We start from the raw sequence: 25,016 nt of genomic DNA on the forward strand, positions 1-25,016 counted from the left end.
CAATAACGTGGCCACGGTGTGACGTCAAAAATGGTGCGCACTTTTGACGTTGCCTCAGTAAATCTCAGTTTCGCTCGTCCACACCTAAACACAAAAACGTAGTTTTCAAAAATCTAAACCCTGACAGGAGTTATTAAAAATATCACCTTTCAGTGATCCAAAATGCCGTTAACGTATGAACGAAAAGCCCAAGCGCATAGAAAAAGCTGCGTTTTCAAAAATACCCGTACATGTGGACATAGCCTCAGGTTGTCAAAAAATACTCTGAGAAATTCCAATAGTCTGTTTGAGAAAAAACTTAGATGTTTTCTATTTTCCTAAATTTACAAGATCATCTCAGAAATAATCGTGTTAAAAAGAGCTTCTTGGAGTGACTTTATGTCACGCTAAGATATGATTAAGTACATTTTCTAATCTATGTATAATTTGTCAAATATTACAACAGCTGACAAATAGTTAAGTCTCCATTTGTTTTCCTGAATAATAGATCCACATCATCCTCTCTGATGTAAAATATAGTCTAGACTTGCACAATGTAAAGTACATAAATACTGTTCTGGCAGGCAGGAAAATTGGGCTTTATATTTAAGTAAATTATCTTAAGTTTATAAACTGAAATTTGACCTTACTTTAGTTCTTAGATGGTAATAATGTAAATTACAGAGCAGTTAATCCTCAGGGAAATGTAGAAATTTCACTAAATAGTTGTCCTCTTTCATACAGTTGCAGTGTCTCTTCAGTTTTGTGTTCATATGCTGGTGTTTTCATTCAAAAGATGTTTAAATGCTGTGATGTCATTTTAGCATCAAAGACTGCAGAATGTACATAGATTCTTTTTACTTTTAAGTTGTATGCTCAGATTTTGATATCTTTCATATGGAGACAAAAAACATACTCAAGACAGAAGTGAAAAAACTAAAGCAGTCAATGTGTTATTTAATTTTTTCATTTATTCTAATAGTTACTGTAAAATTCTACTCTAAGAGATTCATCTTGGCCTTCTTGCAGGATTAAAGCTCAAAAATGAATACACACACATAATATAATACATGTCTTGTGATTGTTAGGCAAAAATGAAGAGAACCCAAAGTTATCAAAACAAATAACCACTAATATGGTCTTATTCTTGCTCTGCTCCCCAATTTCCCCCTGGAGATGTCACCATGGCAACAAAACAACAAGCATTAAATGACGTTCCAAACAACAACCAAGCTGTTTTCAGTGCTTAACATGTAACATATCTTTGTTATAAACTTTATTTGTAAAAATCTGTAATGTTGATGTGCACAACCTGGGATTCTGGTTTGAGTGGCAAGATGAAATAATCCACTACTGATGATTACAAGTGTGTTTTTATTGCCTTCTTAAAGTGGAAAATGTACATAGACACAACTTGGCACATGTGAGACCAGTCTGATAAAAACTTGTGTTTTTGCAAAAGTGATAATGGAGAATTTATGTCCTGAATGGACTTCAGTGTTGCTTAGCATATTCTCTTTATAACCTGTGGTTATTAAGACAAATGTGATGCATATATTTGATCACTTCCCTAATAAAACTGTTTTTTCTGTTTTTTATTGCATTTTTATTCCCTATTTTTTCCATTGTTTGTTTTATTTATTTATTATTGTGTTTGTGGTCCCATGGTTTTATTATATTTTCTTAAAGGAGATAGAGATCACAAGTGCTTCACAGAAAAATACCAGAGCATTTAAAACATATAAAGAAAACAAAAGGAAGTTAACCAAATGCAAGTCCAAAAAGATCATTTTTAGTTGAGATCATCGGGCAAACAGTAGATAGAGGCTAAGACAAATAAAAAAGAAAAGTGTTGAACAGAGATAAAAATGTCCTCAAAATAAATAGAAACAATATTTAAACTCAAAGTGAAAACAAGGTCCTGTGTGTCCTTTGCTTTGTGTGGGGCTGGACACATGCTGGCTAAAATGAAAAGAATCCATGACGCTGATAAAACCTCTGGCAAAGGGGTTGACGTCATCATCAATGTGTATGATTAAAATATAAGTAATCAATATAAACAACTATTAGCAGTCTGGACTGCTTCATAGTAAAACACAGTAAGACCTCCTCCATGACCAGACACCCGAGGCTTGCTGATGAAGAAATAGCTATCTGGGCAAAGTTCAATGAGGGACAAATAGTCTAAGTCACCCTGCCAGTGCTCAGTCAGAAATAAATAATGAATTTTTTGGGAAAATATCAAATAATTCAGCAAGATTTATTAGTTATAAATAGAGCATTAAAAAGCGCCATGGTCTGTGAGGTAGAAGCCTCATTATTAGCAGAATCTCGAGTTAGGGGGTGTAAATACTCAGGGTTTGGGCCACTATGCTCGCAGATTCCACTCACCGAGGGGATAAAAGGCTGGCCAGGAGGAGAGCCTGTATGGACCCTCTTGAGGCAGCATGATCCCAGAGACCTGAGCCCTGTGTATCCAAGCAGGGGCGTGAAAAACAAATTCCCCTCAATTCAAATTTTCTGAGTACAGGTAACAAGATGTCGATGTCGCATACCAGACAGACCCTGCTGTAGAACAGCCTGAGGTTCACATGGACACCTGCTCTTCTCCTTCTCCATGGTCTGAGGACACAGCTGAAGTCGCCGGACAGGGATCCAGGCACTGGCAGAGGATGGAAAATGCCGACACAAGAGGATGAGACCCATCATTGAAGATCAGATAGATAACAGCGTCTATCCAGGGCAGCCAATACATCATTGATACGGAGCAAAAACAGGACAAACGCAAACACAGGTGCCATCATACCATCACTCTTTTGACCACATTTTTAAGACTAAGAACTAGGAAAAATTCACAGATATGCAAAGAAACTTCTTGGGACACTCACAGCTAACTGGATGGGATTTACAGTTTTGATTGATTTTTGCCAGTACCACAGAATGCCCATTACCACAGTAACTTCGACTGCTGCTTAGCTGATGGCACATTTGAAACTGATGACTCTCACTGGTGGACTTAGTTTTCCTCTGTAAATCTCTTGTATTTATGGGTTTAAAATGTGTTTTCATAACTTGCCTCCCCCTCTCCCAAACAAACATATGGCATTGGCTTAAATGCATGTGCACACATTTTCAGCTTATTCAAACCAATCAAGATGGGCCTTTTTCCCTCTCTCTTTTGTACTTTTTTGCATAAGTTCTTTACCTCACCCTCAATCTTTTAATTCCCCCATGGCTGAAGAACCAGTCTAGTTCTTAAATGGCTACTCAGTTTAGTAAATAAGATCAAAGGTCATAAGGGTCATGGTCTGTCAGTCCTCACCATCCAACCCTTTTTGTTATGTTTTGTTATGTTCTCTCCTGGATTCCTGCTTCCCTCTATGTGGGTGTAACAAGGCAGCCTTTTGCTGCTTGATTTACAGTGAAGATGGAGACACTGACAAAGTATGGTGGAAGCAAGAGGCACTTATTTGCCTACATATATCTAAAGCCATGACATTCAATAGCAGGTCAAGCCTTCTACAGCAATCACTCCTCTGTCTAATGACAAATGGCAGCCTTAAATACTCTCAGCTGTTAATGACTAAACCAATATTTACTCTCAGGTGAGTTTACCAAATTCTAACATTCCATAAACATTGTACAATACACAATCTCAATAAATAAATATACATACATTTTAACATTCTGATAATTATCTGTGGGGATACTGGTGGGCACGATTCAAGATTCTTCCCTACCACGACTCACCTGTTTAGCTAAGCTAATTCATTAGACACAAACTCACTCATGGGAAGCATTAATTGACTCCAGAGTGGAGCAAAACTTGGCTAAGTCTTGGCTCTTAATGGGATCCTACTCTCTGACATCACTCACGCGAACACTCAGCTGTCTCTGTCTGGCGACCACGTGGAGGAGTTTAGTGTGTTTGTTTTCCATCCCCCAGTACTCCATTAGTTCTCACCTACCCCTGGTTAAGCAAGCACAACCCACAGATTTATTGGGCTAAGGGCAGCATTTCAGAATGGAGTACCTGGTGTCATGAGAATTGTCTGCGTTCTGCTACACCTAGTGTCTCAGCTACAGAGCCGCCTGACCCAAGTGACAAATCTGATCTCTTTGCCAATCCTAAAGTCTACCACGACAGACCCAATGAAGGTTTCATGCTTTTCAGAATTTTCAAGACACTTTTATTAACAGTTGCTGGAATACACAGCTACAGCTGCAGCTTTCCAGTTCGCAGCTCACTCTCCCACAACAACAACGGCATGACAGAACCCAGTTTAAATGTTAAAACTGGCGAGGCGTGATTGTCGATGCCGCTCAGGTGCGTCCACCTCACCTGCAGTGGCACCGCAGACCACGCCCTGCCACATCCTTATATTTATAAAACACTTTTATACTCCTACTGACCCAAGACCACAAGTCACATCTTTGCTATTCATTCATACAGCACTACATTCTGTGTGCTTCAAGCACTTTATTTGCCTCACATCCATGGCCAGTTTAGAATCACCAGTTAACCTAATATGCATGTCTTTGGTCTAAGGCAGCGCTCCCCAATCCCCGGGCAACAGATACCAGTACCAGTCCGTGAGAGTTGAGGCTCGGGTGTGAAATTTATCGTTTTCAGTGTTTTTATCGGTTTTTAGTGTTATTTTTGTTTTTATGGTTAACTCGGTTTCCCTGGGATTTTTCCCATGTGTTATGAATAAATCTTTTTTTTTTTGGTACTGGTAGTGGTTTTATTTTGTTGTATTTATCCGCGACACCTTAAAGGCCGGTCCGTTCAAATATTGTCGAACATAACCGGTCCGTGACTCAAAAAAGGTTGGGAACCGCTGGTCTATGGGAGGAAGCCAGAGTACACTGAGGAAATCTACAAAGCCAGAGAGGCAACAAACCACACACTGCTGCCATAACATTTTGATTTTTGAATGATTTATATAGACATGTTACTCAAGAGAGGCAGAGTTAAGTGGGTTGGATTAGGAATTTGGATCATTACTGTGATTAATACTGTTTTAAACTCATGGCTTCTGCACACACTTTGGTAATATTTCTGTTTAATAGTGATGCTTATATTTATTTGGTATAGAAGAAATACATGGCATTGCTTCTCTATTGTGGCAGGATTCTCAGGGCTTTGTCTACTGAAGTTCATTCTTTAAAAATGCTCCAGAAGTGACCTAAGATTTGATATGCAGGGGGAAGGTTCTATAGCTCTGCTCATTTGTTGTGGTGTGTGTACACACTATTCTGATAGTGGTGTCTAAATGACTATGTTTTCTCTTCTAATCATTGTCTATTTTTTCCTGTAATTTTCATTGTATTAATGCATATTGTTTGATTTATTTGTAAGACACTCAAAAACAAAAGCGCTCTCTTGTTGAAATCTTCCTTAGAAATGTATCTTTCCCCAGGCAAGCGTTTTGGGAGTTTTTCCTTGTTAATATGATAGTGGTGTCTAAATAATTTTGCTTGTGTTGCTATAAATTTCACAAGTTTTCTTTAATTTTGTTATTTTCTGCTCTTATTGGTCATTGTTTTATTGGCATGTGATTTGCTAATAAATGTTAAAGGAATTCACAAACCTTCTATCAATGAGATCCTAAGTCACTCATTATTCAGAGTGTGACATATTAACTGACTGACTGATCCAGCCTCCCAACAACCCATTTGTCAAATAATTGAAAATACCTCTGGTAGTTCTGATCTGCCACTAGACACACAGATATATACAATCACACCACAAAGGTGTCATTATGAACAGTGTGGTGAGAGCAATGAGAAAAAGCATTGATTTCTACTCTGAGAAAGTGCACTCGTAACAATTACCGCTCCATTACAATAGAGCTAACTGAGTGCAGAGAACAACTTTAGAGCAGTCCTGACACATACAAGCGCACACACAAAAACACTGCTGGCTGCCTGCCATCACCACAGCTACTAACACACACAAATGTTGGAGGTGGGGCTGTGCAGAGTGAGTGAATTTATTTAGAGGTATTTCTACTGTCACAGTGTGCATATTAATTTTGCAGGCTGAATTATTAAAGCTGCAGAGCAAAGACATCCCTCACACAGCCTACAGCAAGACATGAAGGAAAAGAGTCCAGTGTTTTAAAAGGCGATCATTATGATACAGACACTGAATTCACTAAATTATAAACACTTCATTATTTGAACAAATAAAGGATATTCCATCAAATTCCATCACTCTGTACCTGACAGACTGAAGGTGTTAGGGTGCCAATCATTTCCATCTTCCTGGATTTCAAACAGAATTCCCTCCTTTTCATTGACAAAGGGATTATGTCATCAACTAGAAAGCCAGAGAGGGACCGAGCAGTTTAGGATCTTTTCTGAATACTTTTGCTGCCATCTTGTGACCTTACCAGGTATTACAGACTAGAAGAACCTTAAAGTCATTATGTTGTTGTCAAAGAACTGATGAGAAAGACGTTTGACAAGCTTAATATATGTGTTAGGGAATCGTTTGGATATAGAGAATGCTGGTGGCATGAATTTAAATGTTTGTAGCTTCATCCAGTGATGAAACTGAAATCATAATAGGGAGGGATTCTCCTATCAGATGGAAAGATGAATTAAAAACAGCAAAATTACAATATGTAAACTTGTAAAGGAATATTATAGACAGTTTTCAAAGCTATAGATTGATCTGTAAAGATGTCAAGCAGCTTCTAGATGCTTAAAGGAAGCAGTGAGGTCAGTTTCCATTCTGGGTTTTTAGCATTAATAAGGCAACCTGCTCTAAGGTGAGTTTGAGGTCTTAAAGAAGTCAACATAGAGAATTTTTTTTTTACCAACTTTATTTAGTGCTTTTCTACTCTACCTGAACATTCAAAGCGCTCTATACAGGTTGCCTCATTGACTCATTCACACCTGTTCATAGAAGCCCTTTCATACTGATGAATGCATCAGAGAGAAACTTAGGGATAATGTCTTGCCCAAGGACATTTAGCATGCAGTCTGGAGCAGTCACGGATCAACCCAAAAACCTTCTGATTAGTAGATGACCTGCTCCACCTCCGCAGCCACAGCCACCCCTTTTAGGGTTAAAGAATCATTTTGAAAGTCATGTCCATAAAAGGTACAGTAAGTAATTTTTTTTAGGTGATTTGATAATAAAAAAAAAAATTGTTGTACTTCTAAATACACAATTCATGTGTTCCAACAAATTGATACATTGTCATAAACTTATCATTTATCTATTAAAAATACATAGGAGCTGGTGTCATGTTGTGGAAGCTGCCATCTTGCCCCACCATCTGGAATACACTGGCTGAGATGGGCATTGCCGCTCCGCCTTTTTACATTTTACATAACTGGCTAGAGACTGGCCGCACTTTATACATTAGTTTTAATTTAAAGGTCACAAATAGCTCTTTCTCACTATATATGACCATTTAACATTTGTACATGTATATTTTGGTGATCTCTTTCTCAGTATGTTTTTCTTCTTATGTTAGCTTGGAAATAAGCTAAGATTAAACCAGTTAATGTTAGGCTCCAGTGTCCTAAAAAAAAAAAAAAAAAAATCACACTTTTCCCCTGATAAACAATTTGATTGCATTCTCACATCGTATGGGAGTTCGTTTACGACTAAGAGCCAGTTCAAAGAAAGTTTCACCTACATGGGCAAACAGCAGTGATTATCAACAGAAAAGTTCAGTATATAAAAACAACTGACCTCAGTATTGCTGCTAGTGGACAGAAGTGAGTGTCACTGACTCATATCAGACTCCTTTAGAGTTTTACTAAATGTGGACACCAGCTAAGCTAAACGGCTGACTGACAACAAAGATGTATTCTGCTTGAACCATGTCACAGCATCCACTTATTAATTAGTGAGAAGAACTTAACATATGATTAATGATAGAAATCACAGTTTTTGTGTTTTTCTTTCCCCAATCTGATGCTGACCCTTAATGGACCTTAAATTAATGGCCTCGTGGTAGCAGTGCTCTAAGTCTGAAAACAAATGTTTTACTAGATTAATATCACAGTGACATTGTGACACTGTAGCTAGTTATAGATTTAGGCCATAGCTTTTATACTGAAGGTGGATTTAAGGCTGCTGATGATACCATTCATGAATCATCTGATTTAAAGGAAAAAAAAAAAACAATGACAACAATGAAAGTATTTGCATCTTGAAATGGATCCAGCACAATTCGTTGCAGGACTGCTGAAAGAATTTTGTACAGTTACCCAGTCTTAGTTTTTAGTCTAAAGTTTCTGGATCCTGGAAAAAGTTGCCATAAGCTGCTGGGCCACAGCTGGAGAAGTGGAAATGTCAACATGATTTCCAAGAGCTGATGGATTACCAGAAGCAAAAAACTTTGGGGGATTTATGTAGCTAACCTGTTTATATGGGCTCAGGAAAACATGGCTCCAACTCCGCTCAGGCTTGTGATTTTGCCAGCAGCTTGAAAATCAGAGATAAATTCTGATGGAATAGTTCAATGCTGGAAATTAAAAACCATCCAGCATGTCATATAACCCTGTGAGACATATTGAAGTGAAGGCCAAGAGGTATTTGGTTAGCTGCCACATCTGGGGCTTTCTGTAATGTGTCTGTTCACTACAAACAATTCCCAGTTTCTGGAAACAGCATTATCTACACTCTACTGTGAAATAGAAACAGTATTAAATTCTTATTTCTATCTGTGCAAGGCATATTAAAGTATTTCCATCACATGCAGCATATATACCTCATACTGTTGACAATTCATTGATAGAAGCAGTGAGACAGGAGGCCTGAACATCATCATGCTGATTAGCTGAATTGATGTCAGGTGTGCCGCTGCAGCAGTCTGCAGGGCTGTTAGCTGGAAAGAGAAGGGATTTTTTTTTCTTCTCTCCTCTTCTAGTCCACACAGCAGAAACAAATCTAAGCACCTGTGAAATGAGTAGCAGGTAATGTTTGTTTTGGCCTTTTCATTATAACTTCAAGCCAGAAAAAATCAGGCACAGAGAGGCCACATAATACTTGAATCCTTCACTGGTGTTGGTTGTTTTGTTAAATCACAGTACTACTGATTTCAGAATATGTTCTGTGTTAGCGTTCATCCGTTCCCTGGCCCGTAAGAAGCCTTTGGAGCCAGCAGGTGAGCAGTCCAACTTCTGCCGATGCTTGACCAGCCTGGATCTGATTGGCCTGGGTGTTGGCGGCACGCTTGGAGCAGGGGTTTACGTGCTCTCAGGGGAGGTGGCGAGGGAAGTGGCTGGTCCTAGCATCGTCATCTCTTTCCTGGTTGCTGCAGTGGCTTCAGTCTTTGCAGGGTTGTGCTACGCTGAGCTTGGTGCTCGTGTGCCAAAGATGGGCTCGGCCTACCTTTACAGCTATGTGACTATAGGAGAAGTGTGGGCATTTGTGACTGGTTGGAATCTGCTGCTGTCCTATGTCATTGGTACGTGGAATTCAGGGGGCACTATACATCTTTACCATGTATTTGACAAAATACATAAATGCAGTATGCCAAGTGATGTAGTTGTGCATCAAATCCAGTTTTTGCAGCAGTTTATGGTAGAAGGTGTGAAAAAACAGACACAAATGTTAAAGCTGACACTGCCTGAACTGATTATTTATTTTTATTTGACTCTATTTGTAGGGAATTTGATCATATTTAATATAAAATATTTGATATTTACTTCTTTACACACGAAGACCCTTAGTCTTAAATGTTTTGTAAAAGCTGATTTTATTCAGTTTTATTTGTATAGTGTCAAATCACAACAAAGTCACATTAAGGCATTTTATATTAGTAAAGACCCTACAATAACAATTAATGGAGTTATCTTCCATGCCTTGTTTTTTAAACTTCTCCTTAGAAACATCTAGTATAGCCAAAGCCTGGACTGGAGCATTTGATGACCTGATACACAATGTTATGGCTAAGCATCTAGGGGAACATACACCAATGGACTCACCTGGCTTGGCTGAATACCCAGACTTCTTTGCTGCTGCGCTGATTATGTTGCTTGCTGGTGACATTTGCAATTTTGACATGAAGTATTATTTGTATCATAGATGGAAAAACATTCTTAAAGGTAAAGTACATCTGTTTATATCTTTCCCTCTGTTTTCAGGGGTGCTTGCATATGGTCTGAAGGAGTCTGCAATCATGAATACTGTTTTTACAGCAGTAAATGTGACTGTGTTGATTTTTATCATCACTTCTGGCTTTATAAAAGGAGATCTCAAAAACTGGCACATCAGTAAAAAGACAGTTCTAAATGCAACTTGGGAAATTATGTAAGTTTTATTTATGCTAATTGTCATTTTCATTCACATTCTGATAGATTTATTTTTTTCGTGTACTCAAAAGTCAGTTTTAGGTTTCAGTTTATATTTGGAAATTTTTACTATGCTGGACACAGTACTGTGAAAAAGTATTTACCCCCTTCGTGGTTTCATGTTTGTCACACCAGCATGTTTCAGATCATCAAACAAATTTTGATATTAGAGAAAAATAACAGGGACAATATGTACTACAATAACCGGTGATCTGTCTTGATCTGTGGAAGAATTTCAGCCGACTTTCCTTTGCAGAACTTAATTCAATTCAATTCAATTTTGTTTATATAGCACCAAATCACAACAAAAGTCGCCTCAAGGTGCTTCATAGATAGAGAGAAAAACCCAACAACCTATGACCCCCTATGAGCAAGGAAAAACTCCCTTTTAACAGGAAGAAACCTCCGGCAGAACCAGGCTCAGGGAGGGGCGGGGCCATCTGCTGCGACCGGTTGGGGTGAGAGAAGGAAGACAGGATAAAAGACATGCTGTGGAAGAGAGACAGAGGTTAATAACAGATATGATTCAATGCAGAGAGGTCTATTAACACATACTGAGTTATAAAGGTGACTGGAAAGGAAAAACTCAATGCATCATGGGAATCCCCCGGCAGCCTACGTCTATTGCAGCATAACTAAGGGAGGATTCAGGGTCACCTGGTCCAGCCCTAACTATATGCTTTAGCAAAAAGGAAAGTTTTAAGCCTAATCTTAAAAGTAGAGATAGTTTCTGTCTCCCGAATCCAAACTGGAAGCTGGTTCCACAGAAGAGGGGCCTGAAAACTGAAGGCTCTGCCTCCCATTCTACTTTTAAATACTCTAGGAACAACAAGTAGGCCTGCAGAGCGAGAGCGAAGTGCTCTAATAGGGTGATATGGTACTACAAGGTCATTAAGATAAGATGGGGCCTGATTATTTAAGACCTTGTATGTGAGGAGCAGGATTTTGAATTCAATTCTGGATTTAACAGGAAGCCAATGAAGGGAAGCCAAAACAGGAGAAATCTGCTCTCTCTTTCTAGTCCCTGTCAGTACTCTTGCTGCAGCATTTTGGATTAGCTGAAGGCTTTTCTGGGAGTTTGTAGGACATCCTGATAATAATGAATTACAGTCGTCCAGCCTGGAAGTAATAAATGCATGAACTAGTTTTTCAGCGTCACTCTGAGACAGGATATTTCTAACTTTAGAGATGTTGCGCAAATGGAAGAAAGCAGTCTTACATATTTGTTTAATATGTGCGTTGAAGGACATGTCCTGGTCAAAAATGACTCCAAGGTTCCTCACAGTGTTACTGGAGGCCAAGGTAATGCCATCCAGAATAAGAATCTGGTTAGATACCATATTTCTAAACTTTTCAGGGCCGAGTACAATAACCTCAGTTTTATCTGAATTAAGAAGCAGAAAGTTAGCGGCCATCCAGGTCTTTATGTCTTTAAGACATTCCTGCAGTTTAACTAATTGGTGTGTGTTATCTGGCTTCATGGACAGATAGAGCTGGGTGTCATCTGCATAGCAGTGAAAATGTATGCTATGTCTTCTAATGATGCTGCCTAAGGGAAGCATGTATAATGTAAACAGAATTGGTCCTAGCACTGAACCCTGTGGAACTCCATAATTAACCTCAGTGTGTGAAGAGGACTCTCCATTTACATGCACAAATTGGAGTCTATTAGATAGATATGATACAAACCACTGCAGTGCAGTACCTGTAACACCTACAGCATGTTCTAATCGCTCTAATAGGATATTATGGTCGACGGTATCGAACGCTGCGCTGAGGTCTAGCAGGACAAGCACAGAGATGAGTCCACTGTCAGAGGCCATAAGAAGATCATTTGTAACCTTCACTAAAGCTGTTTCTGTGCTGTGATGAGCTCTGAAACCTGACTGAAACTCTTCAAATAAACCATTCCTCTGCAGATGATCTGTTAGCTGTTTGACAACTACTCTTTCAAGGATTTTTGATATGAAAGGAAGGTTGGAGATTGGCCTATAATTAGCTAAGACTGCTGGGTCTAGAGATGGCTTTTTGAGTAAAGGTTTAACCACAGCCAGCTTGAAGGCCTGTGGTACATAGCCGATTATTAGAGATAGGTTGATCATATTTAAGATCGAAGAATTAATTAATGGCAGGACTTCTTTGAGCAGTTTTGTAGGAATGGGGTCTAAAAGACACGTTGATGGTTTGGAGGAAGTAATTATTGAAGTTAACTCAGAAAGATCAATTGGAGAAAAAGAGTCTAACTTAACATCAATGGTACTAAGAGTAGCTGTAGATAATATTACATCTGTGGGATGATTACTGGTAATTTTTTCTCTAATGATAAAAATTTTATTTGTGAAGAAGTTCATGAAGTCATTACTAGTTAACGTTAAAGGGATGGTTGGCTCAACAGAGCTCTGACTTTTTGTCAGCCTGGCTACAGTGCTGAAGAGAAACCTGGGGTTGTTCTTATTTTCTTCAACCAGTGACGAATAGTAAGATGTTCTGGCTTTATGGAGGGCTTTCTTATAAAGCAGCAAACTATTTCTCCAGGCTAAATGATGATCCTCTAAATTTGTGACACGCCATTTCCTCTCCAGCTTACGAGTCATCTGCTTTAGGGTACGTGTTTGAGAATTATACCACGGAGTCAGGTACTTCTGATTAGAGGCCTTAGTTTTCACTGGAGCTACAGTATCCAGAGTCGTACGTAGTGAGGAGGTAAAATTATTAACAAGATTCAGTCTTCACACAGGGTTTCCAAGCATGAACTGCCTGATTTAATGTCATGCCAAAGTTTTAAAAGAGCCCACACATTTTGCAACTTCTATCTTGTTAGTCCACAGAATATTTTTTCAAAACTCTTGGAACTCTTGCAAGACTAATTACTACACACTTTTCTCATAGGCTTAGTTAGATGGTTAGCATTTTTCCCTTAAAATAAAATATTTGTTCAATATTAAATTTGTTTGATAGTTTAGGCTTGCCAATTCTTCCTTGTTCCTCAAGTTCTCCAGTTTCCTGTATTGTGTATTTATTTTTTGCATACTGGAGTTTAACATTGGCTCTGGTTCATTCCTTGCATGCCCTTTGCACACTTGGAAGATTCATAGGTTGGTGTTAAGTGATCAACAAAACTCTGAAGATAGTCAGGTACGAGGAGTAGACAGGAATTATTGAAAAAGCAACCAGTGTCCAAAGAAAAACTTTGAAAGACCTTCAAGAAGACAGGAGAACTATTTCTTTAAACAAAAACAAGATGCCCAGTCTTACTTTGGGAGCAAAGTATAAAGAAATGAGGGGTAATGGAGATCTAAAGAGCTTAGAAAGAAGAGGTTGCTTGAATGGGGTAATGAAGACTTACACAGTACTGTATATTCATAGCTGCCTGCCACCACGTTAGAATGCTTATCCCAAATGGTGAGGAGACTTGATCTAAATAGACAATCCGATTTATTTCAGTCACAACTTTTTCCCCCTCTTTGTGCTCTTTATAGTTTCATGGTATATTTAAGATTTCTCAAATTGCTCAGTCATATGTATAACTTTTATACAAGCAGAAAACCAATTTGTCTGATAGTATGTAAATCATTAATGTGGATATTTCCGTTGTGATATCATGTCATGAAACTACTGTTGCTTTTTGCAGGAAACTTGAGCCGAATGAAACTGTTGACTTTGGTGTTGGCGGCTTTTTCCCCTTTGGTTTTGATGGAACTTTGGCCGGGGCAGCAACCTGTTTCTATGCTTTCTTTGGATTTGACTGCATTGTTGCTACTGGTACTCTTGAGTAGGATTAACTTTGTTACCTTTCATCTGGCCACAAACATTTTGCCCTGTGAGGTTGTTTATTATATTCCAGTCTGTAATGCACTATGTGGACAAAAGTACTGGGTCACATCTCTTAATTATTCAGTTTAGTTTGTGAAATTTCTTCCATCCAGGATATTCCACATTCAAATGTAAGTGGCATTGCAAAGTACAACCACAGTAACTTAGCTACAAATTGGCAGGAAATTTCTGAGTAAATTTTGAGTATGCCTATTCTTCTACCTGGTGAATTTTCAGAAAACATCAGGATATATGTTGTTGAAGCAAAGGAAAGAAAACAGCCTTTAAGTTCTGAAATAAATGCTTTCCAAGAGAAAACTACAAGTCGTGTTGGGAAAATTCCCTGTGAGCAGAAGCAACTTCCAGTCTACAGAATACTCAATTTGCATGTTTGTAGAGTTAATAATAGTGATGTGGTTGCAGTGTAAAGACACCCTACTTTTTACCCTATGAGCTGTTTTAAAATGGTTCCCTATGGGAGACAGACAGGGAGAAAGCTGTGCTTTGATGGCATTTGTGAGATGATCGTAAATCCTATCTCAATGAGAATAGCACTGGATGAAATAGAACTACGATAGAGAGATGGATATCAAAACATAGCTATCGTGCATGTGCGTGTGTGTGTACACATATGTATATTTAAAAAAAATAAATAAATACAAATCCCTAGCAAAAGTTTAAAACCACTTGAAAGATGGCAAAAAATCGTATTTTGCATGGTTGGATCTTAACAAGCTTCCAAGTAGAGCTTCAACATGCAACAAGAATAATACATAATAAAATAAAATTATAATAAAAATCACTCCACACACTTTGCTATCTGGAAATCTCATGGACAAATCTAGTTTTGATGACTGCCAGGAGAATGTTGCCTCCATTGTACTAACTCTTAAGCTTTGGAGGTTGGATAAAGCTATAAGACTGTCTGTTTGTGTTTGGCCCAGGCCCCTTAGTTCCAGGGAAGGGAAGTCTTTGTGGGAACAGTTTGGAAAAGGCCCTTCTCTGTTGCGGCGCCGTTTTAGGAGACCAACTCTATATTAATGCCTGTAGGCCTAGAATAGGATGTCATAAATTTCCTGTAGGTGTAATGTGCAAGTGACTCAGTACTTTTGTCAGTATAGTGTTTGTGCTTTTGTTGCAAAATAATCTGTTGGTCTGTTTATTTGATTGTTTTGGCTCATCTGTGTGTAGATCATTTCATTATTAGATTGTTTGCTGAATCAGGAAGTGTACGTCTAATTCATCTGCTTCTCTAGGAGAGGAGGTGCAGAACCCACAGAAAGCCATACCTCTTGGGATTGTGGTATCCCTGCTTATTTGCTTCGTGGCTTTTTTTGGCGTGTCGGCTTCCCTGACACTTATGATGCCCTACTATCTGCTTGACGCTCACAGTCCATTACCTGTGGCCTTTGAGTACATTGGCTGGGAGCCTGCAAAGTATGCTGTTGCTGTAGGATCCCTTTGTGCACTGTCAACAAGGTAATGATCTGTACACCTGTAAAACACTGAGTCAGTTCCAATTGCTAGATTCATTTACACAATTGTTAAAACTGCATGCTTAAATTTACTTTAGTACTACAGAAATCTTTTCTTTCTTTTTATTAAATTGTCATGCACAATTGCCTGATTTGCCTGAAGAAAAAAAAAAAGGTTCTTTGCCCCTCACTGGCATCAGGGGGTGTTGTAATTTGACCATTTTTCTAAAAGCAGCAAGGGCAATCTGTTATGATGTAGCCTGTAATGACTTCAAAGCAGTGGAATACTTGACCCCATTTGCTCAGGCTGACTATTACTAATCATGATTAATATATTGCCTTGTAAGCTATACAGAGATTTGGTGTAGTATATATCGTATGTGAAACTAAATACATAGTATGCCAAGTTCCCCACACACACACACACACACACACACACACACACACACACACACGATAAATAGAGCTAAGTAATGGACTGTTTAAATACTAGAATTTAAATCACAGAAACTGGAGAAGTTGTCGAACGAGATGCATGTTAATTCATTCACATGCACAAATGCCACAACTACCTGCGAAGTCCATTTCAATGACTGGAGTTACCAGAGGAATAGCAGACTGCTTAAGGCTGCAGCTCCATGAACATAATCAAATAAGCCATTATTTGGCTTATTAGTTGTTAAAAATGAAAATAATTCAACCTCAGTACAACATGATGATGGAAAATATCCAGAGTCCAGTACTGTTTTTTTTTTTTTGTTGTTGTTCTTTAAAAAATATATATCTGGCTCTATCCATGTTTCTAATGCTAATAAGCTGGCCATTTTAACATGGGAGTGTATGGGCAATGCAGTGCTTTTGAAACGGCAGTTTTTGGCACCTTTCAGCTACTAAGATGATATTAATTATTTGTAACCATCTTATAGGCAACAAAGTAAAAATAATAGTAGAAAGAAGCTCTCCCTATTGTCAGAAATCATAGTTCAGCTCTTGTTGAAAGTGGCTTTGCTTGTCTATCCTGTATGTGTTTGTGCTACCAAAGCCAAATAAACGGCATATAAAACTACATCTCATTCTTTGTTGTAGTTATGGCTCATCTGTGAAGTCTGTGATGTGCAACTTGCTGTACCTGTAATTTCACGTTTAAAATACAGTTGATACGTCATTCACAGTTTGCTGGGAGTGATGTTGCCAATGCCACGGGTGCTGTATGCCATGGCCAGGGACGGCCTGCTCTTCAAGCCACTCAGCTACATGAGTTCCAGGCAAAGTCCTGTCTTGGCTACATTGTCCTCAGGAGCTGTGGCTGGTAAGGCAGCTCTTTTTAACCCCTAGCAAATAGGTTATTAACCAATTTCAACTTTTTTGATGTTCACAAAATCAAAAACAGGTGCAGCAGAGGGACAACAATATGTCAACACCCAAAACTGGAATTATTTTGTAGGTGGAGGCTACTGACATAAGCATTCAAATGGTTCCAACCAGTAAATCTAACATAGTGTCTTGATGCATGCTCAATTGTCCAGGTAAATAAATCTCCCACTGAAAACGCTACGTCCAGATGGATAGAATCAAACTTTTGGGACTAACATAGATTTTCTGTCACCTTCTCACTTTTTCTGAATTTGTAAAGCTGCTTTACACCCTCTTCTGCTTTACTCATTTGAGGCTTTATCTTATTTAATGTTGTAGTTGTCATTGATGCCTCTAGTTCTGCACACAGGGTCTTTCTGTTGCTCCTTGACAAAATGTCAAAGCAAATTAGTGTCTAAACATTTTTAATAAGTGTTAAATTGTAGACTTTTGTGTCATCTGTAGTTGGGTGTGTGTTGATCTTTTTGCAGCTTTCATGGTCCTTTTATTTGACCTCAAGGCACTGGTGGACATGAGCTCTATTGGGACCATTTTTGCATACACTCTTGTTGCAGTATGCCTTCTTATATTAAGGTTAGTACTCAGCCTAACAAATTAACATATACTACTGTTCACTAAAAAACAATATATTCTTGTAAAAAAAAAACAAACAAAAAAAAAAAACTAGCCAGTAAAATAAAGATTGCAAATCAATTTGTACATGCATAGTGCTTTTATCCCCAGGTTAACTGAAAAATCTAAATTGCCCATAGGTGTGAACGTGGGAGTGAATGTGAGTGCGAATCGTTGTCTGTCCCTGTGTGTTAGCCCTGCGACAGACTGGCGACCTGTCCAGGGTGTACCCCGCCTCTCGCCCTATGACAGCTGGGATAGGCTCCAGCATCCCCCATGACCCTGAAAAGGATAAGCGGAAGCAAATGGGTGGATGGATGGATAGTACTTTTATGCTCTGAGCACCCAAAGCCCATCCTGTCCAATATCTTTAGAATGGATCAACTACTGTTTTGACTTATAGTCTTGAGTTTAAGTAGTGAATAGATGATGTATCCTACATCACTGGAAGAACATTTACAGCATTTATACAATGCAAACTTTAAACTTAGTGCAAAATAGCATTGGGACAAAATGCTAAGTACATATATACAAATTAATTTATGTGAGCTCACAAACTTTAGGCAGAACTTCATGGTACTAATGATTTGCAAATCTAATACACCTTTATTTTAATCACATTAAAACACAGATAACCTATAAAATGTATACACTGATATTTAATGGTTTATGGTATTCATCCTAATCATTTGATTATATATGCATGTTGTACAATCATTCTATCCTGAAGAGAGAGCCGTTGAAAGTAACTGATATATAACCCCAAATTAACAAGATACACTCATGAGTGTATGTACAGCTTTTTTTTTTTTTTTTTTTTTTTTTTTTTTTGAGCATGACACATGCTTTTCAGCAAGATGTTGTATTTTTAATCAAGATGATGCTTAACTGCAGCTATTGCAACAACACAGATTCATAGTACTAGTGTGCTGAAATGCCCACCATGCAGTCAACTTTGACATTAAAAATACAAGAATAATGTCACAATGTTCCTCTTCCAAAAGTCCTGCAACTGTTATCTAAAATTCCCAGGTGTTTTCCCAAATGCTCTGTTTACAACTGTGTACCGTTGTAAACAGGGCATTGTCCTGAATCTTGAGGTGTTGCTGCTATCAAATTCAAAATAAGCCTTTTTTTTCATGAAAAGGTAAAATGTCTGTTTTAAACATTTGGCATGTGTATGTTCTACTGCAAATGACTTGGTCAAACAAGAGTTCCAGATTAGATGTAAGCCTGACTGTTTTTTTTGTTGTTTGTTTTGTTTTGTTTTGTTTCAGGTACAAAGATAATGCTGGTTTTGTCCTCAGACTAGAGCCATTCTCAATAAGGGATGTGCTCAGGCCTCCATTTCGAGCTACCCACCGCACCTCTAAAAATGTCACCATTCTCACCATCATTATCTGTGAGTCATCCTTTATCACCCCGCCACACACACACCTGATTTGCTGAGGCTCCTGACAGCTGCTTCACTTTGATACTTTGTATCTTGATCAGATACTGCTAACACTATTCATTAAAAATTATTTTTGCTATTAAGAATGCAGAAATGAAACAAAATTCTAGTATTATGTTTTCTGACAGCTCCGACCTCTCCCCAGTGTTCCTGGTAATCGTTTTAACCGTGCTCCTGTCTGAGGCCTTGTACTCACTCAGCAGACGGGAACTATGGAGCGTGCTCCTCGTCTCTGTCCTCGTGCTGACATTGGTCCTTGCCGTTGTTATCATCTGGAGGCAGCCACAGAGCAGGACTAAAGCTTCTTTCATGGTAAAGCAGATGGTGTTGGGCGCTTGGTTCCAAATGTAGGATTTCATGCTTCTTGAAAGTCTGCTTCTATTGATTTTCATTGAATACAGCTTATTTGGGGGTCAGTTGCTGGGCCTCACTAAGGGTCTGTTGCAGGGCACAGAAAGTTTATAGCAAATAAATGTAAGGCATGTTTACTAAAGGGAGGGCAACCAGTGGGCAAATGTTGGCTGACATTTTTTTCTTCTTGTTAAACTCCAAAAAGAAGGAATAGTAAGGAGAGTACTGGTACTGTCTGTCCCTGCTTAAAAAAGAAAACACTTGGCCTTTTTACTTAGGAAAAACAATGAAAAAGTGTAACTTCTAAAGTCAAAATGACATACATAAATCAGTCATGGGTTCATATCCTTCTGCAGGTTCCCTGTGTACCTGTAATTCCAGTTTTAAGTGTCTTCATTAATACCTACTTGATGGTTCAACTGGAAGGAGAAACCTGGGTCAGCTATGCTGTTTGGATGGCAATTGGTAAGAGCGTGCATTTTCAGCCATTTCAGGTAACTAGGATTGCTATCAAATGCTTTTATTCTTCCAGGTTTGCATCATTGTCGAGAGCATGTAGATGTATTAAGGAATAAAGACAGTAAGTTCATGGCATGCTATCCCCTTTTCTCAGGTCTGATCGTATACTTTGGCTATGGAGTTCGTCATAGTGTCCAGAAACAAAGACTCCAAGAAGCTCATGATCAGCTTAGTAGCAATAACGTAAGCAGTAATGTTGTGGATTGTGCTGCTTGATGCTGTGTTCCAAAGAATATTTAAGATGATCAAGAAATCACCTTAAAATCCTATTTTGGAATTTTACCCTGACTGACACAAAGCTAGTATGTGTCCTTTGATGCATATTGTTTAGCTAACAACTGCCTGAACTAAATATTACCATGGCAACAAATGTTGCAGTTTTATCTGTTTTGGCTTGATCAGTCAATCTGTGTTATGCAATCTTGGCTATTGTTGTTTAATGTTAGTATTTCTGAGTTAATATTTCACTTTTTACATATTGATGTATGTTTCTGAAGTTGGGGGGGGAGTAAATTTGTTTAAAAAAAAAAATAAAAAAGTAAACTAAATGTACCTAAATAAACTTGGTTCAGGTGAAGAAATTATGGTTTCCCGTTAGGTTATACTTAACTACTATTAATCAGTATTTTGATTTTGTCACTGTGGGAGTGCAGAAGAACCTGAAACACTTTATTTCCTCAGCACTTGGTACCATAATGGCTGATTAAAATAAAGTACACCTTACCTTTTATTTACACTGGCAGTAATTGTATTGAGGGTGTGTGTGGGGGGGAGGGAATATCAAAAATGCTCTCAAGACGTTCTGCAAGGTTTGTCTTTGAGCCAAATTAAAATGACGACGTGTTCTGTGCACTCACGGTGCTAGACTAATCAAATTTCAAGTGGAAAACTTTGGGACACCTTGAATACTCCAAAAACCAAACTATTTTTCATTCATTCATGACATAATTTTCTTCACTATTCATTCCACCAGTGTGTGAATGAATAGTGGAATTGTACAGCGCTTTGAGGTTCTCGAAAAGCGCTATATTAATGCAATTTTTTATTATTATTATTATTATTATTATTATTATTATTATTATTATATTCCCCCTCTCTCTCATTTGTAGCTCTTAGTTATTACAAATACTTGATTGAAGTTGGTGGCAGTGGTGGCACAACCAGTTATTAGTTATGACCCATATTAGTGTAGCCTGAGACTGAGCAATCTATGAGGCCCTTTTATTATGCACACATATCGTCCCTTCATACACAAACGTCATGAAGTAACATGAATGTGGTCAAAAGTGTGCAGCTGATGGCAGGTCTATGGTATTCAGAAAAAAGTCAGATTTATACATGTGAAGTTCTTCATGACGTTCTTCAGTTTTCTTACAAAGAATCTGTAAATGGCTTTAGAGCCACACATATTCCTTCTTATACTGCTCTATATTGAGGTGAAACATTGGTGGTATATTCGTGACTAACCGTGAATCACTTTTATTGCACTGTTCACGATTTTTTTTTTTTAAACAAACAAAAAAAACATTTAAACCTACCGGGTAAAGAGTTGATTTGTGTTACCAGGTTGGGAGATGGTCTCTGTGTCATTAATACAAAATAACAGTGAAGTGAGCAAACCTGTGCCATCTGTTTAGTGGAAATGGGTGATGAACAGTGATCTTTTGTTATCCATCCACCACAGAACTTTTCAAGCATCAAACAAAACTTCAATACAGTAAAATGAAAATGTCAAAACTGTACATCCAAATGAAAATATTCACTGACTGTTACACAAAGCTTGGCTCATGAATTTATGTAATTGGCCCCGATATTCACTTTGTTTTCAGGAGTTATTCCACCATTGACCACTGAGTGGAGTTGTCATAGTATTTTTTTGCTATCCATACAGTTTATGAATTCAGCTTGCTGATATCAGGATTACCTGATAACTTGCACTGCACCCACTAATCTAAATCTCATCTACTGGCCCCACAACTCCATAATACTGGTCAAAACTCTGTCACTAAGGCTTTGAAGTACAGAGTCTGAAAATAGAGGGTTGTGCCATAGGGGCTACAACAATCTTTACATACAGTCTATGGTATGTTGTGCTTTTTCAAGAAGCTGTTTTGAAGAAACTTCTTGGCCACTGATGGGCCTTAAGTGTTCTAAATCCTTCCATCTGTACAGATTACCTGTCTGCTCCCAGATGCTATCCTCCTCCTTGGAAGGACCGTCATCTAGGAAAGGTCAATTAAATAATGTCGGAAGTGAAATACCTCCCATGACATTTGGACTTGAGAATGCTGTATGTACATAATATTACTGGCTGCTAATAACAATGCTGGTCTTTTGCGGTAACTGATGTCCTGTCATTGGTCCACATATTACTCATAATACTGATCCATTCAGATAGACAAAAACATAAAGTTTATACACTAATCTGTCTTATATTTTCCAGCTGGTGTGGTGTTTTGTTTTTTTTGTATGTGTGTTGTTGTTTTTTTTTTGGTTCTGCACTTTAAAACACCCTGTAGTCCTCCTGTCAGTCTCTGGGGCTCACCTGAGCAGCTGCCACCACCAACACTCAAAATGAGTCCATCAGGGGAGCACCGACACACACACTTGTGCAAACTTGCCTTATTAGCTGCTCCAGATTGGCCATCCTAAAGCCCAGATGTCTGTGACCTCCCACTGCCCCCTAAATGCAAAGCTATTGTGATTAAAGCATGATTGGCAGTGCTGGTTATTAATTCTAATCTGGGCCACATATGTGGGGTGGTGGGCAGAGGGCAGGCAGCAGTGTGTGCCAGGCTCACGCCAAACGGAGGCTAATTCAGTCTGACACGCTATCAGAGCAGACTCTCACACACATGCGTGCGACATTCCCCCAATGTGCCGACACAGCTATAGGCAACACACATTTTTCCTCTAATGTGCAGGAGAGAGGAGGCGAGGAGAGAAGGTTATCCTTTAACAAGAAGCGCGTACACATTTCACAGCACTCCAACACAAAAGTGGCATTTCCCGAAAACCATTAAGGTGCTCTGTAACTTCAAGTACATCATTTGAAAGCAGAAACAGCATGTGTTTTGCAAATCATTTCCATCTCGAGACTCGTATAAAGGTCTTACATTTACCACTTAGAGGCAGAAACTAGAGTGAAGGGTTATTTTCAAAATATGTTTTCTTTCCTTCAAGGTAAAAGCCTCGAAGCAAATGATGTCTTGTCTGTATTACCAAGTCACTTCTCGGGTTAAGGTGTCATCTCTGTGGCTGCAGTCAGCCTGGAATTACTGCAGGAGTATTACAGGAGGAATGGACGGACTCTGATTACTCATCATGGGGATGCTGTTTTATTGTAGACTCTAATGAAAATAACAGCCAACGCATGGTGATTTAAATGTATGCAGGCTCATTTGCTAGGACTAACATCTCTTGTAATACTTGAAGTAACTTGGTAGTTGGCAAATGAAGCCATCTTTAAAAGATGTGAACAGGATTAACATTGACTATATTGGACACTGTTGTAACTCAATGTTTTTGAGGCCACAAACTACTAATTTGCAATTTAAAAAAAGGTTTTCTGCTGCAATGATGGCTCTATTCATCTAAATCGGAGGTGCGTGTGTAAAATCTAAGCGGATTGTAAGTAGAAGGACAGAAAGAAGGATGAGGTACTGTTGCTTTTCCTGTAGAGGGCATTGCTTTATCATGGAAGGGAAATGCATTCATGTTTTTGACACAGTTGGTTGAAAATGGCAGCAGAGAGGAACACTCTGTTTTTGAGGGCAGCTCAAATCAACACATTTACATGTACAGACTGGCAGATTTGGTTTAAAGTGCACAGTATGAATGAATGTATGGGTAAATGTAACTAGTACTTTGAGTGGTCAGTAAGAAAACGTGTGAGTACATTACAGCATATATGTTTTTGTGGATCGAACACACTGTGGTCAGACTAGTTTGTGTATTTAGTATTAGTTATCTCCTTTTTGCTGTATTAAACAAGTGTAAAACCAGGCTTATGGTTGAGTAGTCCACTTGTAACTCTCTAATTGAGGGAAGTGACCCAGACACACCAGCATGGCTACCATAATAACATCTGCTTAAATTCCTTAATGCTTCCTTTGCAGCCATGTCACTTATTGAGATGACTGGAAAGTGGTACAAAACAACATGTAAATTATTGTGTTTCCCATAATATACCATAACTTTGCTAATACATATGTTTTGAACACACAAAAAATGTAATGGAAACATCTATTAAACACAGTTTTATAAAAGTGTGCTTGCTATAGTTAGTGGGGGGGGGTTTTCTTGAGTGAAGGGAGCTTTTTTTCTTTTTTACTTTAGGAAAGTTCTGCACAAAGGAAGATAATTATCCATATTCATGTGATTAAAATACAAGTGAAGACTATGTAATTTGTTTTGCATTGGCTATGTCACCAAATTGGACGTTGCTGTAGCCAGTCTTCAGGATTATTGCTAATTAATTTGACTTCAGAATTGCTGAAATCCTTAATAAAGACATGTGGATCATCTCTTCAGCAGAGGGAGAAAATGAGTGGACACCAGTCCTACAGGGAGTGCAGAATTATTAGGCAAATGAGTATTTTGTCCACATCATCCTCTTCATGCATGTTGTCTTACTCCAAGCTGTATAGGCTCGAAAGCCTACTACCAATTAAGCATATTAGGTGATGTGCATCTCTGTAATGAGAAGGGGTGTGGTCTAATGACATCAACACCCTATATCAGGTGTGCATAATTATTAGGCAACTTCCTTTCCTTTGGCAAAATGGGTCAAAAGAAGGACTTGACAGGCTCAGAAAAGTCAAAAATAGTGAGATATCTTGCAGAGGGATGCAGCAGTCCCAAAATTGCAAAGCTTCTGAAGCGTGATCATCGAACAATCAAGCGTTTCATTCAAAATAGTCAACAGGGTCGCAAGAAGCGTGTGGAAAAACCAAAGCGCAAAATAACTGCCCATGAACTGAGAAAAGTCAAGCGTGCAGCTGCCAAGATGCCACTTGCCACCAGTTTGGCCATATTTCAGAGCTGCAACATCACTGGAGTGCCCAAAAGCACAAGGTGTGCAATACTCAGAGACATGGCCAAGGTAAGAAAGGCTG

The 25,016-nt window shown here is 38.6% G+C and overlaps 1 protein-coding gene across 1 annotated transcript; it reads left to right on the forward strand.

Moving 5' to 3' along the window:
* Positions 1–8,998: 8,998 nt before the first annotated feature.
* Positions 8,999–20,471, forward strand: LOC146374505 (cationic amino acid transporter 2-like; the record flags this gene model as incomplete). The annotated part of the gene is made up of 11 exons (XM_084949191.1): positions 8,999–9,416; positions 9,838–9,993; positions 10,096–10,261; positions 13,934–14,064; positions 15,372–15,594; positions 16,763–16,899; positions 17,435–17,537; positions 18,854–18,978; positions 19,175–19,341; positions 19,737–19,845; positions 19,994–20,471. Coding segments are annotated over 11 exons (1,857 nt in total), but the record flags the coding sequence as incomplete, so codon positions are not given.
* Between the last annotated feature and the right edge of the window lie 4,545 nt (positions 20,472–25,016).

The sequence above is a fragment of the Perissodus microlepis genome, chromosome 13 (genome assembly GCF_051167445.1).
Source record: "Perissodus microlepis isolate ML-2025 ecotype Zambia chromosome 13, ASM5116744v1, whole genome shotgun sequence".
NCBI classification, from domain to species: Eukaryota; Metazoa; Chordata; class Actinopteri; order Cichliformes; family Cichlidae; genus Perissodus; species Perissodus microlepis.